Source organism: Pantherophis guttatus, chromosome 7 (genome assembly GCF_059756535.1).
Source record: "Pantherophis guttatus breed Tessera chromosome 7, ASM5975653v1, whole genome shotgun sequence".
In the NCBI taxonomy this organism is placed as follows: Eukaryota; Metazoa; Chordata; class Lepidosauria; order Squamata; family Colubridae; genus Pantherophis; species Pantherophis guttatus.
Genome location: NC_142069.1, coordinates 42,687,447 through 42,710,512, shown reverse-complemented (window position 1 = coordinate 42,710,512; position 23,066 = coordinate 42,687,447). Strand labels below are relative to the sequence as shown.

The window sequence follows — 23,066 nt, the reverse complement described above, 5'->3', positions numbered from 1 at the left end:
GTGGTTCGAATCCCTAGTGCCGTGTAACGGGGTGAGCTCCCCTTACTTGTCCCAGCTTCTGCCAACCTAGCAGTTCGAAAGCACATAAAAATGCAAGTAGAAAAATAGGGACCACCTTTGGTGGGAAGGTAACAGTGTTCCATGCGCCTTTGATGTTTAGTCATCCTGGCCACATGACTATGGAGATGTCTTTGGACAGTGCTGGCTCTTTGGCTTTGAAACGGAGATGAGCACTGCCCCTTAGAGGCGGGAACAACTAGCACATATGTACGAGAGGAACTTTTACATTTACCTTTAATTTAAGCTTCTCTGCTTTTAGTTTAATGCATACATTAATATAATGGTACATTAATGTAAGAAGCCAAATAGCTTTATATACGAGTTTTTATGTTAGCACAAGTTGTTCTTTGCTTTTAATATATTATATATATTTAATATAACATTAAATATCAGTAATCTATAATGCTTTCTTTGGAAAAAGAACAGTTAGTCCATATTCAAATCAATTTGTTAATTCATCAGAACTGCTGGAACAGACAATAAACCTTTTCCTTATCATTTTCCCATGAAAAGGTTAAGCATATATATTTATTTGATTCAGGACTCTATTTTTTGTTTTAGAATGCAACATGACTCTATGTAGCCCTATTATCCCGGTATGCAAAAGAACTGAGAAGCTGACAGTCAGATATACTCCTTTCTCCTGCTGTCCTCAATACCAGTGTGGTAAGTGATAGGATGAAGAATGAAACTGAGAAAATATTTTTCATTTAGAGTCATATAAATTCTAAACTCTTAAAACAGAAAGTCATTGGTTGTATTTCACTAGATTGCTTTGTTTTTTTTAATTCAGAATGTGATATGTCAGCATGTCCTAATGTTACTCGTCCAGAATGCCGAGAAGATCAGTTTATTGTGGAAGTCAAATTGGATAATACTTGCTGTTTCTCCTACTTGTGTGGTAAGTAACATGTTAAAAATCTTGGGTAAATTGAGGATTTAAATATCTAAGATACTGTACCTGTAGATTTAGCGGTGACTTTTTAAATTTAGTTACAAAATCACCTAGATTTTAATGGAAGAATTTGCGAATTTTCTTATTGCATAGTACCTATGCATAACTTGTTTTTGACTGTAGCAAGGAAGAGGATGGGAGTTAATTGTTAATGATATAGTCTAAATATGTACTGTTCTCCCTCCTTCACAATGACATTTAATAAAGAAAGGGGAGGAAAACCTATAAGGACTTATTATACACATTGGTGGGATTCAGGCAATTTAACAACTGGTTCTCTGCCCTAATGATTTCTTCCCACAACCAGTGTGCCAAACTGCTCAGAAAGTTAACAACCGGTTCTCCTGAAGTGGTGCGAACTGATTGAGTCCCACCACTGATTATACAGTATGCTTAATATTATACTTAGAATTAAAATGAGCTATTCTGTGTAACACTATTAATTGATTTTATTATGAATTACTTAAATATATTAAATTGTTAATATGTTATTTGGCTTTGATAAGCTTTATTTATCATTATTATAATGCCTTCTTATATTGGTGGATATAATGTAATTTAACTGCTATGGATATTCTTGTGATCTATATCCCTCTGTGTATTGCTTGAGTGGCATATAAGTAAAATACATACATACATACATACTGTGCATACATAATTTGATCATAAATTAACTATTGTGAAATGTTATAAATTCCTTTTTAAGTTAAATTCAGCACTAGCTTTTTTCACAACACACGTATGAACTACAAAAATAGTTTCCCCATCCATCCATCCAATCATTCAGCCACCCACCCACCCACCCACCCACCCACCATTTATCTTCCTATATTTCTGGTATTTCTTTATTTTTCACAAGAAGCAATAACTGGGCTCAATCTAGCTTTCAAGCTTGAATGAGGTCATATATATCAATAACCACCAGTAGAAATACACATAGAAGCCCTGGTGCATTATATGACATCTAACTACATATATCATGTGCTCCCTGTGTCTCCTATTTACATATTATAATACCATCATATTTCTACTGCAAAATAGGACATTATTTTCTCAGGAAAATAGGATTCTCAGGAAATAAGATTTCACATGTTTTCTCAGGTCAGCGAGTTGAATAAATGCATCTGATTTAATTCCATTTAATTTCTAGCACTTAATGCCTAGAACACCTGTTTAATATTAGAAGTTGTAATGCAAAGTTGGAGTCCGTTGCTTGAATTTTAAAGTCTTTTCATAGCTTGACATACATACTTATTTTGATTATTTATTTATTTATTTATTTAGTCATTCAGTCATTCAGTCATTCAGTCATTTTGCATTTTTGCAAGCTATTAAATATTCCATGATTCAAAACATGGTTACAATCTCTCTTGAATATGCCAGCATATAAATCTAAATATAAAACTGTTCCATAGCTGTATATATGGATGTGTGTGTTTGTGTGGATATATCTGTATATACATTACAATATATATATTAAACTATGTTTATGTTTCTCTTGAAGTTTGTGAATCTTGCATTGAACCTATTCCAGAATGCAATGAAGAAGAACTTCTTGCAGTAGATCTTAGTACTGCACATTACTGTTGTCCTCATTACCACTGTAGTAAGTTTTGTGTTGGATTACATAACTTGGAATGATTACTATTTGTTTTATTGGGATTTTTCTTTGTATTCTGTCATAAACTTATACTTATGCTTGTAATAAATACAGTATTGTTATAATGCAGCTGCCATGAATGTAGAATTATTATATTATTGCTAAGATAATTGCTATTCTAAAAATTCAGGAAAATAATCAGGCAAAAATATATTTAGCTATGTACAGCTATTCAAAATCTAAGCATGTATAATCTAAATGAGTTGCTCCTTATCTCAAGGGTTGCCAATGGCAGAAATCTAGATAGACCTGGTGTCTATCTTAGCCATTCAATGGGAAATATCTGATACCAAAAAAGTGATGAAGAGTTATGTATTTACATGTATTTACTTGGAGTGATACTTTGGGGTTTTATTTTACAAACAACTATTTCTATACTTTACAGTTAACAGATTTGAGTCAACATGAATAAGATTGGCTCCTTTATCTAAATCAGTTTGTGATATGAAATGTGTTCTGCTATTGAAACCTCAAAATTATTTTTGATTACTTGAACCTAAAATGATTATTCATTTCCAAACCATTAATTTAAGGTGGCAGGTAGCAATAATAAGTAATACAAATAGTAGAATAGCAGAAATAATAATATAATAGAGAAAATTTTTATATGTTTATTTTTCTCTAGTGATATTGTGGCAATAATCTTTTAAAGACATAATTTCTCTTTCTCTAGTATGTGAAGAGAATCTGTGTCCTTCACCTCTTCTGAATTGTTCTGCTGATATGAAACTATTTAAAAAAAGAGTACCTGGACAGTGTTGCCCAGACTGGAATTGCGGTATCCATAATTTGCTTTTTTTCTAATTATATAAATGAATGAAATACAACTTCTATTCCCATTGATGTGGTCGTACTGAACCCTTCTCTCTGATTTTCTCCAGAATGTGATTGTGAGAATGGTACTGTACCAAGCTGTAAATTGGTAAGAAATGTTTATTTTTATAATAGTTTTGGAATTCTTATTTTTCTTTCATTTTAAATGTTTCTATGCTACTCTGTCCTACAATGACAGCAATTATAAGTTTGCAAATCATGTAAAATGAATAAAATTATGTCAGTGTATGAAACAAAAATATCTTGATGGAACTGAGATATACTGTGCAGTGAATTCTGATAAAATCAGAACTAATGATAGATATAGGTAGCAGAATGTTGGTAAACACTGACACTTGTAAAGTAAGCTTTCAGAAATTGTTCTGTAACTAATCCATGTCAAACCAATGTTAAAATGAGAATGCCTGTAAAGAAGCTGAGACTGAGTGTAGAAAGTGACAGAAATATGGGCCAAATATGAATAATAACAAATATATACATAGACAATAGATTAGATGATAGATAGATAGATGATAGATAGATAGATAGATAGATAGATAGATAGATAGATAGATAGATAGATTGATAGATAGATGGACAGACAGCTGGATGAATGGATAGCTTGTGGCATATTATGCTATAGAATATTGTTACTAATTCATTTATAGTAATAACAATGTTTATTATATTCTTCTATTTTTATATCAGGAACATAGCAATTTATGATACAAATTTCTTTGTATCTGTGTTATTCAAGTTTTAGTTTTCTTTTTTTCTTTTTTGACTTTTGGCAATTACCTAATACATTCATACAGTTTTCTTGTCAATATTTTCAGAAATGGCTTGTCTTTGTTTTCTTCCTAGAGAAGTAATTGACCCTAAATTACCTCATTAACTTTGTGTCTAAGGCAGGACTAAAGTCAACTTTTTCATTTTAGTCCAACACCTTAACCAGTACAGAAGATTGGCATATTAATACCAATATGAAAAGCAATGAAGACGTGACTTGATAGATATTTGCTGTAGTTTTTACAAGTTGTAATTATGTTGTTAGCTGTTGTGCTTGTTGGACAAATCTAAACCTACTATTAGACAAAAAAATTTGGGGCTGTCCTAAAGTTGCAACATTATTTGTTACATTTATAGAGAATTATTGTACTAAGTCATTCTACTATACATATTGCCCAATATTCAGTATGTAGACACAATCTGCCTTTCTGCTGCATATAATAGAATGCCTTGGGGTTACCTAACACCTACAAAAAACATTCACAGATCAATCAACTGATTGGTCTTTTAAACAGCTGTACAGTTGTGACACACACAAAAAAAATGGTCAGATATTTGATCACACACTCATGATTGCCATCCTCATTTTTTTTACTACATTTTGTGGACTCCCTGCAGTTACACATATTTAGTTGCCTCACCTGAATATGCAACTGTAACAAGATTGAAAAGCAACAGCAGCTCCCATTTGACTTTCTCATTTCTGGTGAATATCAATGTAGTTTGAGTTTTGTAGAAAAAAAATAACAATTGTAACAATAACGAGGAGATAGACCTAGTGCTCTTAATATGGGCATGTGGCCTAATGGTTGCTCCAAACTTGCATTCAAATGTGCAACAATATTTTGCTGCTAAAATGCATTTGGTAATTTCATTTGGTAATTTATGTAGTTGTTCACTTTCTTACAAATCAAAGTACATGTATGTGTGCAATTGAACAAATCTATCATTGAAATATTTCATAGGGTGAAGTTCGGAAAATAAGTGCTAATGCTTCTACTACATGTGGATGTCCACATTATATTTGTGGTATGTACATAGGTGTATGTGTGTCCCCGCGCGCACACACATGCATATGAGCATTCTTTTCAATAACTTTTGTTTAATATTTAGTTTTAGTAACATAGTTGTTAAGACAAGCCCTGTACACTTTATGTGCTTACAATTTTCAGTAATCTTCTAGTTTAAAATAAAAAAGGGACAGATTCTGTTAGAACAGAAATATTCGCCTAAATAATATTCCTGTTCTTTAGTAGTAGTTCTTTAGTAGTGTTAAATTTATGAAGGGAATGATAATACATAGATTGCTGAATATATTGTGCTATTTGTATTCCATTATGACCTAAGCTATGTATTAAATATTATTAAATTCCCATTTATCCTAAAATATCAGGGCAGTATGCAAGGAAAAGAAAAAAAAATACAAATACAATAATACTAGCCAAGGTCACACTAACACTAAGCTCTAAGCATCAACCATTGAACTTTGAAAATAAATCACAGTTGATCACCAAACGTTTCTTATTGTATATGAGAAAAAATTGATATTAAATAGTACTCTTGTTTTGCATATTCTATTTCCTTCCTTCCTTCCTTCCTTCCTTCCTTCCTTCCTTCCTTCCTTCCTTCCTTCCTTCCTTCCCTCCCTCCCTCCCTCCCTCCCTCCCTCCCTCCTCTCTCTCCCTAGAAAAAGAAAATGTCTGCGTATTCCGAGAAGTCACAGTACTGAACCCGGGTCAGACATTGATTCAATATTTGGATGGAGAACTTTATTATATGGCAAAGTGTTCAGAAGAAAGAGACCCTAACTCAGGATTTCACACTATGAATCTGGCAGTAGTTAATTGTTCCCAAAAATGTGAAGCAGTAAGTAAAAATATGCAGACAAAGTCATTTCTGGACATAATTAATATACCATCATTTAAAATCTATAGCAAAATCTGTTTCCCGAGAATGGAGAAATTTGTAATTTATTTATAACCAATAGGTATTTTAAAACAAATGCGGGTGAAATATATGAATTATGTGCCTAACTATGCAATGATCCTGTTATTTTTCCAGAGAAGAAACAGGCAATTTATTTCTTTTACATTATAGTCACAGAGCTTCTCAATCCATGGTCCTTCTATATTTTCCTAGTCTTCTTTTATAATTATGATTTTGGCTTTTGTGTGGTGGGCAAAACTGCAAACTCTGGACTCATTGCCTGAATTTTTAAAGCAGCCCCTTATCTCTTTTTGTGGTATTTTGGGATTATGCATGCATAGAAAAAAGTTATCCTACTTTGACAGTGAAGGCTGAATAAAGTAGCTTCCATGAGACTCAACTAACTCTATTCATCTTGATCTTCACAGGCAATTTGCAAAGCATAGTCTGAGTGTGAACACATTATATTTGACCTAGTCTAGTCAAGGGAACATCTTACAAAGCTGTGGAACTCGTTTCATAATATTCTGCCTTATCTTTGCCCTGGGACAGGGAAAAGGAATTTGCAGACATAAATTGAGAGTTGACTTCCATTTTCTCTCCAAAAACATAAAGTTAATTCATCAGACAATGTTAATTCAAGTGATACCTTTTTATAGCTTTATTGCACAATCTTTTTATGTTTAAAAAATCACTCACATCACATATCACTTTTTTCTTTAAAAAAAGGCCAATCTTCATTATGTTATCACCTCTTTGCTAATACTGTAATTGGATGAAAACCTGCATATTATAGTAGGAAGCAATTTTCATATTTAATATGGTAGAAAGGGAATCTTATTAAATACATAGGAAATAATAATGTTAAATGTACTTAATTATATATATATTTAATATAGCTATAATTGCATGCAATTTGTACCTTTATTCTGTTGCTTCCACTTTTAAGAGTAACATTCCCAACATATTCAAACTCTGAGGCCAAACTAGGTTGTGTACACCTGCTGTATACAAGGCTAATTTTTATTTGGTATAAGACTGTTACCTATATTACTTTAAAGAAAAAATGCAAAAACTAACCTGTTGATTGGCATTGTCAAACCTAAGCTTATATCTCATCAACAGGAAAGATATAGATATAGTTGCCAAAGAAAATCATATTGTTAACATATTGATACATGCTGCATATAGCAGCTAAATATAGTTTTAGCATTTAATTGCCTTATATATTTGAGACAATCCATAAGGATATTCTTTCTTTTTAACAGCATCAAGTACACAGCCCATCTGATGATCAACATTCTTGTGGTTCCTGCATAAGTGTTTCATGTCCTTTTTATACTGACAATGGAACTCTTGAGATTTATGAAGTAAGCGGGTTGAAAAATGGCTCAGAAAACAATGGATAAGGATTCCGATTAAATCAAGTAGTAAATTCTACAATTTTCTCATATGATTACTCTTGAGTCAAATTTTTCTTGATTGGAGATCATATTGCACATTGAATATGATTAACTAAATGGAGCTAAGTATATAACAACACCAGGAATACTGGTGTTAGCTTGATATTAGTAAATGAATTCTGTTTAAGTTTGATTTATATATGAGCAGACATTTAACCAAAGTTACCTGCATCTGTGTGGACACCATACTCAATCAGATTTTCTGTTTAGCACAGCAAATTAAGTTACATGTGAGTTCTATTTCTGGTGTTAAGCAATAAAAAACAGTTGTTTTCTGCTGAAATTGCCCTTTTTGTAAATGCTTTCTATGAAAAATAGATTATGATATAACTCCTTTTTTATTCTTCCATTCAATCTTTATTGATGCTTGGATACTTGCTGGCAGGTCCCTGCAGTTTTCTTGGCAAGAAAAGTTTTCTTGGCAAAGTCACTGGCTTTGGGCCTAAGGCAGGATTGAACTCACAGTCACCTGGTTTCTAGCCTGGTATCTTAGTCACTACACCAAACTGGCTTCTACTACTGTATTAACTCATTGTTCTGATGTTCTCAGAAAACATTGACTGTTCAACAGAATTTAATATTCATTAAACTAAAATTACAGCCATTAAGGATTGGAAAGTTGTCTTAACATATGATTCAATCATTATTTTTGCTACATGGTAGCCAGTTTTCAATTTCCTTCCTTTTCCACACTGCGTCTCTCTTTTTTTTAATAGGAAGGAAGCACATGGGACTCAAACTGCACTAAATATAAATGTGCAAAGATTGGTGTGGAGACAGTGGTACTTGACTCCAGTGTGTTTTGCCCACCCTTTAATGAGACTGAATGTGTAAAGGTTTGTACTTTATAATTAAAATATTCCTTATTCATGAATGTTTAATTAATTGGGAACTTAATATAAAGGTTTGTTTAATATTATAAAAATATAAAAAACTGCTTTTACTGTCTTAATTTTTTCCTCCAAGTTATACCTTCATACAGATAATACTTTGAAATCTAGTATTCTCCCCCATTAGCCCATATTACCTCCAAAGGGATATATATGAGAGTTACAGGGGTTAAACTTGATTCTGTCTTCCCTTATTCATAATGATTTTAGAAACATATACTGTCTAGTGTCTTTGATTCTGACATATATTTCCCCAAATGCCTAAACAAAATTAAAATGCAAATCTAATCCACCAAATCAAAATCAATAAATTTTTCAAACAAAAATTGATCCAAAGTTATCTTATAGTCAATTGATTCAATTTTTGTATTGTTTTGATTTGTTTTGATTTAGTGAAAAAATGCTGCCAATTCTTGAAAAGTAAATGTGTAGTGGAGAAGAATTACCTCAAGCCTATGTTACATAGTTTTAGTGAATTCTAAATAAATGTATAGAGGCAGTACAGGTAGTCCTTGACCTACAATTAAGCCCAAAATGTGTTTTGTTAAGTGAGACATATGTTAAGTAAATTTTGCCCCATTTTACTACCTTTCTTGCTTCAGTTGTTAAATGAATCACTGCAACTGAGAAGTTAATAACTTGGTTTTTAAGTGAATCTAACTTCCCCATTGACTTTGCTTGTCAGAAGGTCACAAAAGGTATTCACATGACCTTGGGGTACAGCAAAATTCATAAATATGAACCAATTGCCAAGTATCTAAATTTTGACCACATGATCATGGGGATTCTGGAAAGATCGTAACTCTGAAAAACGTTCAGCACTTTTTTCAGTGCCACTGTAACTTTGAATAGACACTAAATGAACTGTTGTAAATTGAGGACTACTATATTTGAGAGACTTCAAAGTAGGTTGTTATGTATAATTGCAGCCATTATTTTTTACTTTTTCTCCAAGATTTTTGGCTGCATAACTAATTTTCAATATATCAGGAATACATCAATATAACATTCTGAGGAAATAAAGTTTACCTTCCATTTTACATGAAGGGACAATCCATTATGAATCTTTCAGTTCTTTTAAGATATAATTCTGGAATGGGAAACTTCCACAGGAATTGCAGAGTTCTAGCTGTATGCTATTTTTTCAGCTTGGTGTTAAGAAAACTTCATTTTTCGTCTTAACATCTGGCTGAAAAAGTAGCCTATAGCTAGAACTCTGCAATTCCTGTGAAGGTCTCCCATTCATGAATTATATCTTTAAAAAACTGATAGATTCATAGTGGATTGCTCCTTCATGTTAAATGTTCCCTTAATTAAAATAGTTAAATATTTGTAGATTGGATCTGATATCTGGCCTTTTCTTTTTGTTTATATGCATTGCAGTATCCATATGCCTCAATGTGTTTCTTTGAGCACAGTCTTTTTTGAAATATTCCTTTTTAATTTTCCTAGAATGGAGGCTCTGTGCAGACCTATCACAATGGCTGCTGCAAGACCTGTAAGTGAAGACAGCTATATTGTGTGCTAGTTCTGCGTTGGTATGGCTTTGGGTTTGGACAGCTGTGTGCATTCTTAACCTCTTTAAGGAGACATATGAAAAGAAAACAGCATGTTGTCTCTGAATCATGTCATATGTGTCCAGTCCTTAACAAAAGTAATTGACAAGCCTGGCTTTATATGGCTGCTAATGTGCTGATATTAAAATTTAAATTTGTGTTTTAACCTTTTCTTTTTGATATATAACCAGTTCCTCCCAAAATAATATAGATATGGCTAAAAACTGTTTTGAATACCTTTAGGAAACAAAGATTATCCAATTTATTAATAGGATTTTTCTCTAGTTTGTTAATTATAAGATTAACAAAGATGATAAGAAAATGGGAAAATGAGAAAATATGAATATTTTATTTAGGTCAGTCAATGCAAAAAAATATATCAAATGATAGTAGTTACTGACCTATGTTCTGTGGAAATATGTCAAGTACAACCATAAGGTTACATGAGAAAATGATATAAAATGCTTATATAAAAAGGGATAATTGCACTGTTGAGACATTACATAAAAACAGTAAATGTGAATATATATATATTCACACATATATATTTAATACTGTAGTTTCAGTAACTGCACTGTAAAACATATAGGTCGGCTCTAAAAGGTCATAAATTTTCTCGTTCAGGATAGTGGATAAATATTCTACTCAAAAAAATATATCAAGGTTTATTTTCTGATAATCTTACTTCTCAAAGTGTCAGTTTAAATGAGAACTTAAATGTAAGTACAGTATGATTACTTTTCACAATGGTGGAATTTGGATATTTTATTAGAGATAGTAAAAATCCATCCAACCTAGGATGGTTCTTTCTATTTGAACTGGAATGAACATTTTGTTATGAGTTTCTTTTGTTCATAATACAAATATTGCTAGAAAAACAGTTTCCTTCTCCTAGCCTTACTTGAAAATCCAACAAAGAAACCAGGATCAAATACACCTGAATAAAAAGCACCAAAGAAAGAAAAAGACAGCTAGGTTTTAATAATTGCTGGTACTCTCAAAAATGTTTTTCTCAATCAAGCCTACTTATACTTTTATTCTTTGGGAAATCCTTCATGTTGCATATCAACAAATCAGGGTGTGATCTTGTGAACCAGTATCTAGTATCTTCTAGAATACCTGTCTCTGGATTCAAAAAGGCTGTACAAAGAGACTCTGTTTTTCATAAATTCATATTCACATACTACAGATCTTACCCAACATCTAAAGCAGTGTTTTTCAACTTTAGCAACTTTAAGATGTGTGGATTTCAACTCCCAGAATTCCCCAACCAGCCATACTGACTAGGGAACTCTGGGAATGGAAATCCATATATCTTAGAGTTGCTAAGGTTAAGAAACACTGCTTTAGATGTTGAGTAAGATCTGAAGTATGTAGTCAAACTCACCGCTACTGTAATATTGCTTTTACAAGTAGTGATTTTTTCTTCTGGTATTTATTTACAATAGATGGCCATAAAATAATACAGTTATTTGTTAGATCTCCTGCCTTCAGTTAAGAAGTTGATGGCAGTATGTCTAACACTCCTCTCTCCATTTTCATATAATATCCCTGTGACATAGATCAGACAGAAATTTATCCAGTGTAGAAGAAAGGATAAACTGGTCTCCTGGGTGCTAGTCTAACACTTTAACCACCATACCACACTGGCTCTGATGAAGCACTTGTAGAAAAAGATAGCTCACCAAGGAAATATCTTGCCACCAGCAATTCCTTTATCATCTTTCATATTTTGCTAAATGTTGTCTTGCACTCTGCATTGCCATTAAATAGTACTGGCCAGTGGTATAGTGTCAGGGAGAAGAAGAAATCTGCAAACACTGTGTGTCTCTTCAATTTTCCAGAAGAATGCTTCCTGATCAGATTTCTACTCAGAATATTCTGGAACCTACAACACACATACATATATTTTCTTAATAATTTCAAAGTATCTCTTTCTTCACATCATGACTTAAATCTAGAAAATCCTTTACCTAAAAAAAGTTACTATTCTGAGTAGTACAATGACAAGGAAAATTGTGTCACTAAATTGACATATTGATATTAATAAATTAATATTTGAAGGTTAATAACATCTTATGAATACCATAAATTTCTCTCTCCTAATCAATATTTTATATAAATGAAGTAAATCATGTAAAAGCCAGCCATTGATGGGTAGAAGAATTTTTCTTTACAGTTCTCTAAAACAATGTTTAACCAAAAAATTTGGCTTTAGTAGTTATCTTCAGAACTGTTTGCTGAACTAGCTTAAAAAAATCAATATTAAATGCTGTTTTATATACTAATAGAGTCTTTTTTAGAACAAATAAAAGCATGTGCTTTTAATGGTTAAGGAGTATAACTGAGCTACAAGTACAGCTTAAAATCCCTTGGGTTTTAATGGTAATGAATGATCTTTATTTGAAATGGTGAATGATTATATGCATGCTGAGTGAGTTCATATGTTTAATTCTTACCTTGCCAAATCATGTTCCAGGTTTCTTTTTTCACATGTAAAATGTAAGGGCCTTATTATCCACATGGGTATTAAAACATAGGGTTATAATTAATTTAGAAAAATAAGAATACTTGTTTCTTTTTATAAAAAAGAACAGCTTCCATGAAAATTATTAGCAGTTGGCAGTGTAAGAATTAATGAAATGCTGTTTATGTAAAAATGTTTTTGCTTATTACAAGAAACTTATATTCCCAATAATTCTGCCAGGTTCTGGACGGGGTGTATTACCCTTTGCCATTAGCCCTGTAGTCTCTACTGATAGTATTAATTGTGAACCAGGTATTACTATTTTTAATAAATGTATTTTATTTTCTTTATTTTTTTAAAAAAATGTTGATATACATAGATATATTACATTAGGTTGTGATTCAGAGAAGTGTTGATTGACTCTATAATTATCAAAAAATATATTATTCCATAGTAAAACTAGCACTACCTAAAGATGCACTTCATGAATCTGATTTTGTAAACAATTCTGTGGATATAATTCTTGAAATATAAGCATTGAACATGGTCAGAAAAGGAGCAAAAATATATTTCTAGTAAAATTAATGATGTGGACAATACTCATTTTGTGACTTTTATTGGGATTTTAAATTTCTGCTGTTGTTTTCCCTCTGTTGATTTAATTGTTTTTCAACGTTCAAAGTAGTTTACAATCAATTCATAAAACAATATAAAATTTAAAAGCAAATCTTAACTAATACTGATAGAATATATATATTACAATACATCAGGGAAATCTACCCAAAGTGAATAGCAATATTAGTAACAGCTGAATAGTCTAAAAGCTGTATGAAAAACCAATCCAATCTTTCTACAAATGGAGCTTGAAAATCAGAATGCCCTTCTTAATTTTCTATAGTTTGATGGGGTTATTTTACTCTGAGCGATGAATTATAACAATGAAGACTATTAATTATATTTGTAATAATATCACAGCTGAATTGAAATTGAACTGAAGAAATAAGAAAATAGGGAAAATAGGCAAGTTATGTTATGTTGTTTGCATAACGAAACTGGAAAGCATTCTGCCTTTGCAGTTATGCCTGCTATAATTGCAGCATAATTCAGATTGCAGGGTATTTTCTGCGGATACTTTCTTTCCATTCTAAAATTAAATGGCAATCTCAACTATGCTCTTATTTAAGAGTAGTTTCTTGGATAGTCAGGTGTGCTGTGTCACACAAAAAGAACTGCACCTTTGTTGAGCTCCTCTTGGAAATCCTCCAGTCAATTCAGAGATCTGATAGAAATTCTAAATCAGCTGCCCAAGGGGACCAGAAAAATGAGATCATGATAGAACTGCCAATACTAAGCATTCCATACTCTTAACTTTTATACACATTTTGATTTGAGTGTAACCTTCTTCACACTTATTGAACATGCTTGTTCAACCTATTTTAAATCCAGTTGCTGTGCAGCCTTCATGTCTAGGTGTTCCATTAGGAAGAGAATAGGAAAAAAGTATATATTAATGTGCATAAACAGCTATGAGATGTTCTGCTATTACAAACAAAACAAAGCTCCACAAACGGATTATGGGTGGAGGATTAGACACCTTGGTGCATGTTCAGATGAGTACAGACACCTAAAGAGCTCTTTAACTAATGATGTAGTAAAAAAAAAGGCTTGAGTAGTGTCTTCATACTTTATGCTTTATCAGGTAAAAGAGACGAAAGGATTTGCCAGAAAATAATGGTCAGAACTACTGTAAGAAAAGAAGACTGCATAAGCCAAAGTCCTGTAAGTATAAATGCCTAATTTGGGGGCTACTTCCTATGTAGGAGCAGGAGGGGTTTTTTTCTTCCATTCAACCCTGTTTGATTATCATAGACTGCCTGGACAAGTTCCTGCAGTTTGTTGGCAAGGTTTTTCAGAAGTGGTTTGCTATTGTCTCTAGTCACTTTCTCTCAGCCTTAGAGCATATCAGCTGCTAAAACAGGCTTGTGATTAGTGTGGTAAACATACATGCAAATCCTATTACTGTTTTGACATCTGGAAAACCTCTCTCCCTAGTAATATCCTCCTACTCATAAAAAGAATTTGCAGTTTAATTGCTTTTACCCTAACATTATTTAAATGCTGACTTCATTAGTTCAGAGACATCTCAAACCAGATGACTAGTGCAGAATACAATTGTCTCTCCTAATTAGGTAATGACCATTCTTTAACATGGATACCAAAGTCTACTGATAACCCAAGCAAGAATTGAGTTTAATTAATATTGAGGGGACCTGTCCTGCCAATAATCAAGTTGTTGTATTTGCACCAGTGTAATTTCTAAGTGATCTCCAAAGGCAGATCCCAGTAGTTCAGCCTATTGGGGATCAGGGCATGGCCTGCCATCACTGTGGCCTCCTGGTCCATGTATGGTTGTAACTGGCACTCCAGAACCTCTATATGGAACCTCCCTAACAGCTATTGAACACATGCTTATTCAACTTACTTTAAATTGCTGTGTAGATTTTGGAAAAAGACCTCCTGGCTGCCTTTTTCTACCTGCTATGGCATTAGCAGCTTTCATCTGCTATTGAAGCAAGAGTTGAGAATACAAGCAAACCCACAAGTCACAAAGTCCTTCTTTCAGGGAAATGTGATCCCACCCAGAGAAATGCTGTAGGATTTAATCTGAGTTTACTTTGCCCTCTTCACAACTCCTCTTCAGGATCCTCGCAGTATCTCTTGGATGGTGATGCAGAAACCAGGAATCATCAACATGTTATCAACATTACACTAGATCAGTGGGTGATATCTTCCATAGCTTTATTCTAAATGTTAAATAGCAAAGAAAGAAGTCTGTACCTTGGAAGTCTCTGCTTAGGGGTTCCATGAGCTCAAATTCTTCTGCCCCTAGCACCATAGCCTGGAACCACCTACTCAAGTAGGAGCATAATCACCATTAATAGTACCCTCTCTACTTCAAACCCTTGTGGATATCCCTAAATGGTTTAATGGTAGATAATACTGGATACCACTAAGAGGTCTAATAGAACCAAGAGGGACACCATTTTCCCTGTAGAGGGATATTTGCATGTGCAAGAATAAGTATTTGTGTGGACATATCACCTCATCTAACATGTCCATGAATATGTGTATGCAGAAATCTTAAGCTTGCTGCCTTGAACTGGAGATGTCCTGTTATTTATTAATATTCCTTTCTCTCCTTCCATGTCAGGCATGGATGCATTTAAGCAGCACACTGATATGTATATTAAAATAATATTTGCAAGTATTACATAGTAGTGTACAGATGTCCTTGTTTTAAGAATTAAATGGCAAAGTATCATAAAAAGGCAAATGGCAGAGGAAGCAAACAGGCTGATCGTGAATAGACCATGGGACTATTTCATGAGACCTGAACACACAAGAAATTCAGCAACATGATGAATTTCCAAACTTTTAAAATAGATTTAATGACTGAAGCTGTCAATAAATTTAAAGGCTAAAATTTGAAACTATCAATGACATTCTTCTCCTTCCTGTCTCCAACAGATAAGTGTGGCTTCTTGTGATGGAAAGTGCCCCTCTGCTACAATTTTTAATGTCAACGTCGATAGCCACTTAAGGTTCTGCAAATGCTGCCGTGAAAATGGAGTTCAGAATCGAACTGTACCACTTTACTGCTCTGGAAATGGCACTGAAATTCTGTATGTCATGCAGGAACCTACAGACTGTTCATGCCAGTGGAATTAAAAACTTTGTGATTACTTGCAAACCAAGTTTTTGTTCTTTCTTATGATCAGATTTAATATATAAATATTTTCTCAATTTATATATGCATGCTGTATGTAAAAAGAGAGCATATTAATTTTTGACACATATGGAACACTTAATTCACTTTACAGTAATATACTCAGAAATGTCAAGTATGTATGTAATTCATCAGGAGCAGTCATTTAGTCATGACTGACTCTTGGCCACTCTATGGATCAGCTCTCTCCATGTTCGTCTGTCTTGCATTGCCTCCTTCAGATCTGCCATGGTTATCCCAGTGTCATTCTTTATAGTGTCTAGCCAACAGATACGAGGATGGCACCTTTTCATTTTTCCACTGATCACTCCCAGCATGATTGACTTTTCGAATGAGTCAGATCACAAAACGTGACCGAAGTATGATGCCTTCTGTTTGGAGATCTTGGCTTCAAGTAATATTTTAAGTGAGGTTCAGACTAGGACTTCTTCATTATTTTTGCAGTCCATGGTATGTGTAATAGTTGCCTCCAGCACCATAGTTCAAAGGCGTCCACCCTTCTCCTATCTGCCAAGTTCCACAACCATAAGTACTAATCAAAAAAATATTGCATTAACTAATCTGCATTTGGTTGTGGGTGTGATCTCTTTACTCTTCCAGATGTTATTCATGCCAGACATTGTAAGTGCTATACACTCTCATGTCATTTATGTAATTAGCCAACATTAACTATCTAATTATAACACATGCCTTGTTCTGGGGTTATATCAAAACTTTGCAGTTTATGAGCACTTCCACTGGCATCAGTGATTATTCCTCAAGAGTAATCCTATTCTGCATTGTAATATTTGTGATATTTTATTAAAATTTTGAAATCCATAACATGGTGGTATTTCTTATTTTTCTGATTCTAATCTTCTCTAGCATACTTTTTATTACTATGACTGCATGTAGTAATATCTTATAAACCATTTTTGACATTATTTTATATTTACAAGAATTTATGCAAAAGTAAATGATAGTTTCTATACTTTGCCTGCATTAAAACTTAATTTGAAATGCTATATGCACTCCTAAAGAGGAAAATGCATGAAAAAGCTGCATTTTTTAAAGAAAGGACATGTTGAGGTAGAAGGCTATCTATACTAGACTAATGTGTTTTGTGCAATCGTTCATGGTATTTCTAGTATCTCTTGATTATGTGTTACAATATTTTAATATAAATAAATATTTTTAAAAAGAATTGAGTATTACAGTATATTGTTGCCATAGGAAACGTTTAATAACTAAGACTTTTATTGGGAAGATAAAATGAATATTCAAGAAAAACCCTTTAGAAAGTCATATTTTATGCAGCCTTTTAACAAATCATTTCTCCATTAAGTTCTAGGGGAAAATTACAAGTCACAAGAAAGTATGAATAATGAAGTTCCCAGATGTGCTTCTATTATATAGTAAAGGGGAAAGGAAAGAATCCATTGCTAATTTTTACTTTCCAAGTCACCTTTCAGATAGTTTTTTCAAATGGGATTCCAATTATTTATTTATATGTCAGAGAAAAATGGTAGGTAATTTAAACGTATGTGCAGGAAAGGTAATTCACTTCCTTCATCTGCTTTTCTGTTAAAAATGGCCCTCCTAAATAAAATTTTATTAGAACTACATCTGCGTTAAAATATAGTTTGGTACCTCACTTTATTTTGTGATCAATTATTTATACATTTACTAGAAACAGTGTATGAAATGAAAATATTTTCATTTAGGGGAGTATCCATTTAATTAAAATGAAATATGCTGTTCCAAACAAAGATGTTTACTCCTCCTGTAAAAGGGGCTTTTCTGCTGATCATGTAAAGCTGTCTTATTGTATTGATGAAAGCTTTATGCAGAGCTGAGAGTTGCAAACAAAGTGCATTTTTGCTCTAGAGATGTTGTCACTAGATAACTAGTGAATGTATGTATTTTAACTCCACAATAACCATACTATATTTACAAGAACCGTCACAGTTATAGCCGAATGTAAACAGGGAAAATGTTTGTCTTTCTTTAAACAAGTGGTCTAATTGGAAATGGGGTATGGGAAAATGCACTTGATGATTTTAAACAGCAGTCCTAAACCAAATATTTCAGACTTAGTAGCATTTCCATTTGAGTAGCTTTGGACAAACTTTCATTATTAAAAATGGCTGAAACCTTTTGCACGATTATCTAATCCATTCAGGCTTGAAGGCAAAATACCTAGTTTATAAATACAATAAAATGCAATTTCCTACACTACAAACACAATTTTCTAATGCAGGTGGTGTACAACAAATATATAAGTAAGGTGTAATCAATCTATTTTGAAATCTGTTAGGATTATTTATAAAATAGATGACAATATATATTTACTTAGATTTATATTTTTGTTCTTTCATTTTGAATCATTTTGAAATAGTCTGTTTAATCCCAATTTCCCTAAAAAAACCAACAAAACTCCTTTATGATTCTGTTATTCATATAGTTTAAAAATATTTCTCATTATTATTGTTTAGTAGTTTAATCTAGGAATCCTTTTTCCTGTTAACTGAATCCTGCACCCATTTCACAGATTTTCGGTGATCTGTAGCTGACTATACGTGCAAACCCCCTACATTTAACTACACACCTTTAACTAATTTCAAAAAACTCAAATTATTCCAATTTGACTCCAATTCCTCTGGGGTCCCTTTGAAGATAACCAGTTGAATGCAGTTTTCCTAACCATGGTATCCTAAGTAATCTGGATATCTGTGTAGCTCTTGATCCTCCAAATACATTAGTTTTACGGAGTTTTCAGCAAGTAAACACAGTAAAATGAATGAGGGTATTATCCATTTGCCATTACTGAAATGCCCTATGAATCTGACACATGAAATAATTAATAATAATAATAATAACAATAATAACAATAATAACAATAATAACAATAATAACAATAATAACAATAACAACAACAACAACAACAACAATAATAATAATAATAATAATAATAATAATAATAATAATAATAATAATAATAATAAAGAACGTTGTGCTTTCCAAGAATGTTCTGCACTTCCAATGGTGGGGATGACTGTATCCATGCTCCTGGCCACCAAAAACATTCCTGCTGGAAGGCAGGAGGACCTTCTGCCCCCGGTGGAGGAATCGACTCCGCCCCCACCCGACTTTCCTTCAGTCAGGCCCTCAGCCCACCCAGCGGGGTGGTGAGGTGGCCAAAACGAGTCGGACTGGAGCAAGTAAAGGAAGCAAAGAAAACGGCGCAGGGACCCGGAGGCTTTCGTAGCCCTTTTCCCCCACGGAGAGCAGGTAGGTTTTGCGCGCTAGCGGCGGCCGAGCTAGGCAAGGTCTGCCGGTAGGAAGCTGCCGCGCTCTTTTGGAATCACTTGGTGAGCCAAACCCAGTGACAGAGCGCAAGCGCTGGATTCGGCAGCGAAGGTTCTCCCGAGGTGGGCAGAGCAAACTCTTTTGGAAGCGCTTTGGCTTTTCACTTTGTACAGAAGAGGGAAGAGGCTCTGTGCAAGCGAGCTACGCCAAATCGTAGTCTCCTCCCAAAGCGACCTGCGCGCCTGATCTTCAGACATTCAGTCTAATTTCCCTCGAATAACTGAGAACCTTGTGGATTTTGAAAAGAGGATGGTTTCTGGTTTAAGAATTATGGAGTTCGAGGTTGGGCACATCTGAGGAATAATTCTGGCAAAAAGGAATCCATGAACTCTGTGCTCCATCATGTGCATAGAAACACCTAATGATGCAATGAGTGTCTTTCTTTCTTTCGTTCTTTCTTTCGTTCTTTCGTTCTTTTGTTCATTCTTTCTTTTCCTTCCTTCCTTCCTTCCTTCCTTCCTTCCTTCCTTCCTTCCTTCCTTCCTTCCTTCCTTCCTTCCTGCTTGCTGTCTGACTTACTCAGATTAATGTGTGTTTTATATTACCCAAGGAGGCAACTTTGATTGATTTCAGAAAAGCTAAATGGAGTCAGAGATGGTGGGCAATCACCAGAAAATCTCAGGGCTATAGAATAACTGGGAAAAGCCATCCTGGATGAAGGCAATGGCAACCCTATTTGCATTATTGTTCAAATAACAGCAACATTAAATTAATAGCCCTCAAACTCAGCTTGTAGGAAATTTACATAATCAAGACAGGGTGGAGAGGGAAATCCAAAATTCAAGACTACTGTCCCTCATGGAAACTCACTGGGTGATTTTGAGACCCAGAAAAGGATTAAAGCACCCGAAGAAGCATTTATTCAAGGTTTCTGGACCCAAAACAGATTGTTTGAATGTTGTTTCCAACAAACTTGACTTTCTTACCGTGAGATTTCTCCAGACAGCCTAGTCTCTTCTAGATATTGTTGGCACTTACTGGGGGTTCACAGTAGCAAGAGGATGCTTCTTCCTGGAAGTTAGACCTTCCAAATGAACTATCCCTTGTCAGTCATCCCATTCCTTCTCCACATAGTAGCAGAAACCACATTTTAGGATTCAGTGTCTGATGTGCTGATTACGATTAGGAATAACAGGATCTGTAGAACTAAAAGGAATGGTTATGGCATCCAATTTAGGTTTTGAGTGAGGACACCTCCTATAGCGGATACAGGTCAATATATGAAATAGCAGATTTTAGATTTCAGCTTCCATGATCTCCAATGTACTTAGCTGTTCATCAGAGTGCAAGCTGGTCATGCCACAGAACATTCCTTTAATGATACTGGTTGAGTGTCTGCAACATCCTTCTGACATCTATTTTATTTTATTTTATTTTGTATATCACCTTTATTATTTTGTACAAATAACTCAGGGTGGTGAACATATCCAACACAAGTCTATGGAGATTTCAGTCGTCTAGCTCATAATTGTCCCTAAGGTGCTTTTTCAAGAGGCAACTGGACTTTCTTGTTTTTCTTTGAAGAAGAAGTTTCTTGGATGAGAAGTGAAACGTCTTCAAAGGAAAATACACCTTCCTCCTATTTTCCTTTGTTCCATTATGTTGCTATATACAGTATAAAACTCTTTCTTCCACCATATCCCACAGAAATAATTTATTTAGCATATAGCATACAACATCAGGGACACAACAAGTCCTAGATTGTTAATTCATTCTGTTCAGTGTTTGCATGCCTACCATTGGTGTACTGCAGGGGGCAAACTAGCTTTACACCAATCAGCTAGCGGCACTTGGGTTGCTGGCTCTTCTAGGCTGCTCCACCAGTCTTGCCTTGTCTTCGGCCAAGTCCTGTGCCAACTTCTGCTCTCTGCACACATGAACACAGCTAGGTTTTTCCCACCTAAGTGGTACCCATTTATCTACTTGCAATATTGCATGTTTTTGAACTGCTGGGTGGACAGAAGCTAAAGATTGAGTGACGGGAGCTCACTCCTCCTCACGGAGCCAGACTCAAATTGCCAGAATGTAGACCATTTCTGGTTGGCAGTTCCAGTGTCATTAAGCTGCTGCGCCACCGTGTCTTCCATGAATAATGTACGATATTGCTCATATTTTAAATACCGTATTTTTCAGAGTATAAGATGCATCGAAGTATAAGACGTAGCTTAGTTTTGGGGGAGGAAAATAGGGGGAAAAAATCTTCCTACTAGGTATTCATCTGGCTAGTGTCCTTAGTCTGGTCAGCTTCAGCACATTAGTTTGCTGATTTTGAGTGCGCGCACACATGCTTTTTATCCCCTGCTTGGGGATAAAAAACAGCTTCTAAAGCACAGCTGAGATGGAACAGCAATAAGAAAAGCAGGCAAAGCACAGAGATCGCTTCACTCACTAGTGCCTCGTTAGGGCTGAAAAAAATCTTTGAAAAAGCTACATTCGGAGTATAAGACACACCCAAATTTTCAGCCTTTTTTAGGGGGGGGAAAGTGTGTCTTACACTCCGAAAAATACGGTAGGTATACATTAAAATTTCTTCCTATGTTACAATTTTAAATATAAAATTAAAAATGTAAGCATACACTTTTTTGATAGACACTGATAGCATCAAAGAAATTGTTAGATGTGCTAGATATAGAATATTACAAATACTTTATCAATAATTGAACTCTATGTGTATGTATATGCTGCATAATCATATACATCAGTAAAAAAAAAGTTAAGAACTTACATTTGCTCAAATTATTGCAGTTGTATATATCATTTGGATATAATGGAACTATAGATCAACCTGAATTAACTACTGATAGTCTTCAACTTACAACAATTCATTTAATGACCATTCAAAGTTACAATAGCACTGAAAATGACTTATGACCAGTTACGATCTTTGCAGTATCATGTAATAAAATTTCAGATGCTTGGCAACTGCTTCATACCTATGACCGTTGCTATGTCCCAGGTCATGTGATCACCTTTTGTAACCTTCTGACAAGCAAAATCAATGGGGAAACCAGATTCACTTAACAACCAGGTTACTAACTTATCAACTGTGGCAAGAAAGGTCATAAAATGGGGCAAAACTCATTTATCAAATGTCTCAACAAAAATTTTGGGCTCAGTTGTGGTTGTAAATTGAGGACTATCTATATTACCACATGATCATATACTGAAAAAAGATCTAACTTGAAAACTGAAAAGTCTCATGTTTTCTCAAAGATGTGACTACAGAATAATGTATTTTAAAAAGTAGATTTTTAAGTAGATTTTGTTATATTATTTCTTTCTTTTTACAGGATTGGCTTCATAATTCAATTAGAAATTTGACTAATTTTAAAATCTGAGACTGAACCACATT

The 23,066-nt window shown here is 33.9% G+C and overlaps 1 protein-coding gene across 1 annotated transcript in view; it reads left to right on the top strand.

Moving 5' to 3' along the window:
- Positions 1–16,332, top strand: part of OTOGL (otogelin like) — a 99,367-nt gene extending 83,035 nt beyond the window's left edge. The window contains exons 45-56 of the mRNA XM_087874316.1: positions 622–726; positions 854–961; positions 2,520–2,621; positions 3,349–3,453; positions 3,557–3,597; positions 5,243–5,306; positions 5,965–6,143; positions 7,472–7,573; positions 8,383–8,502; positions 10,009–10,054; positions 14,279–14,358; positions 16,108–16,332. Coding sequence (XP_087730442.1) covers positions 622–726; positions 854–961; positions 2,520–2,621; positions 3,349–3,453; positions 3,557–3,597; positions 5,243–5,306; positions 5,965–6,143; positions 7,472–7,573; positions 8,383–8,502; positions 10,009–10,054; positions 14,279–14,358; positions 16,108–16,308 — 1,253 coding nt within the window. The 3' untranslated portion in view covers positions 16,309–16,332. The remainder of the gene's footprint in view (positions 1–621; positions 727–853; positions 962–2,519; positions 2,622–3,348; positions 3,454–3,556; positions 3,598–5,242; positions 5,307–5,964; positions 6,144–7,471; positions 7,574–8,382; positions 8,503–10,008; positions 10,055–14,278; positions 14,359–16,107) is intronic.
- The last annotated feature ends 6,734 nt before the right edge of the window (positions 16,333–23,066 follow it).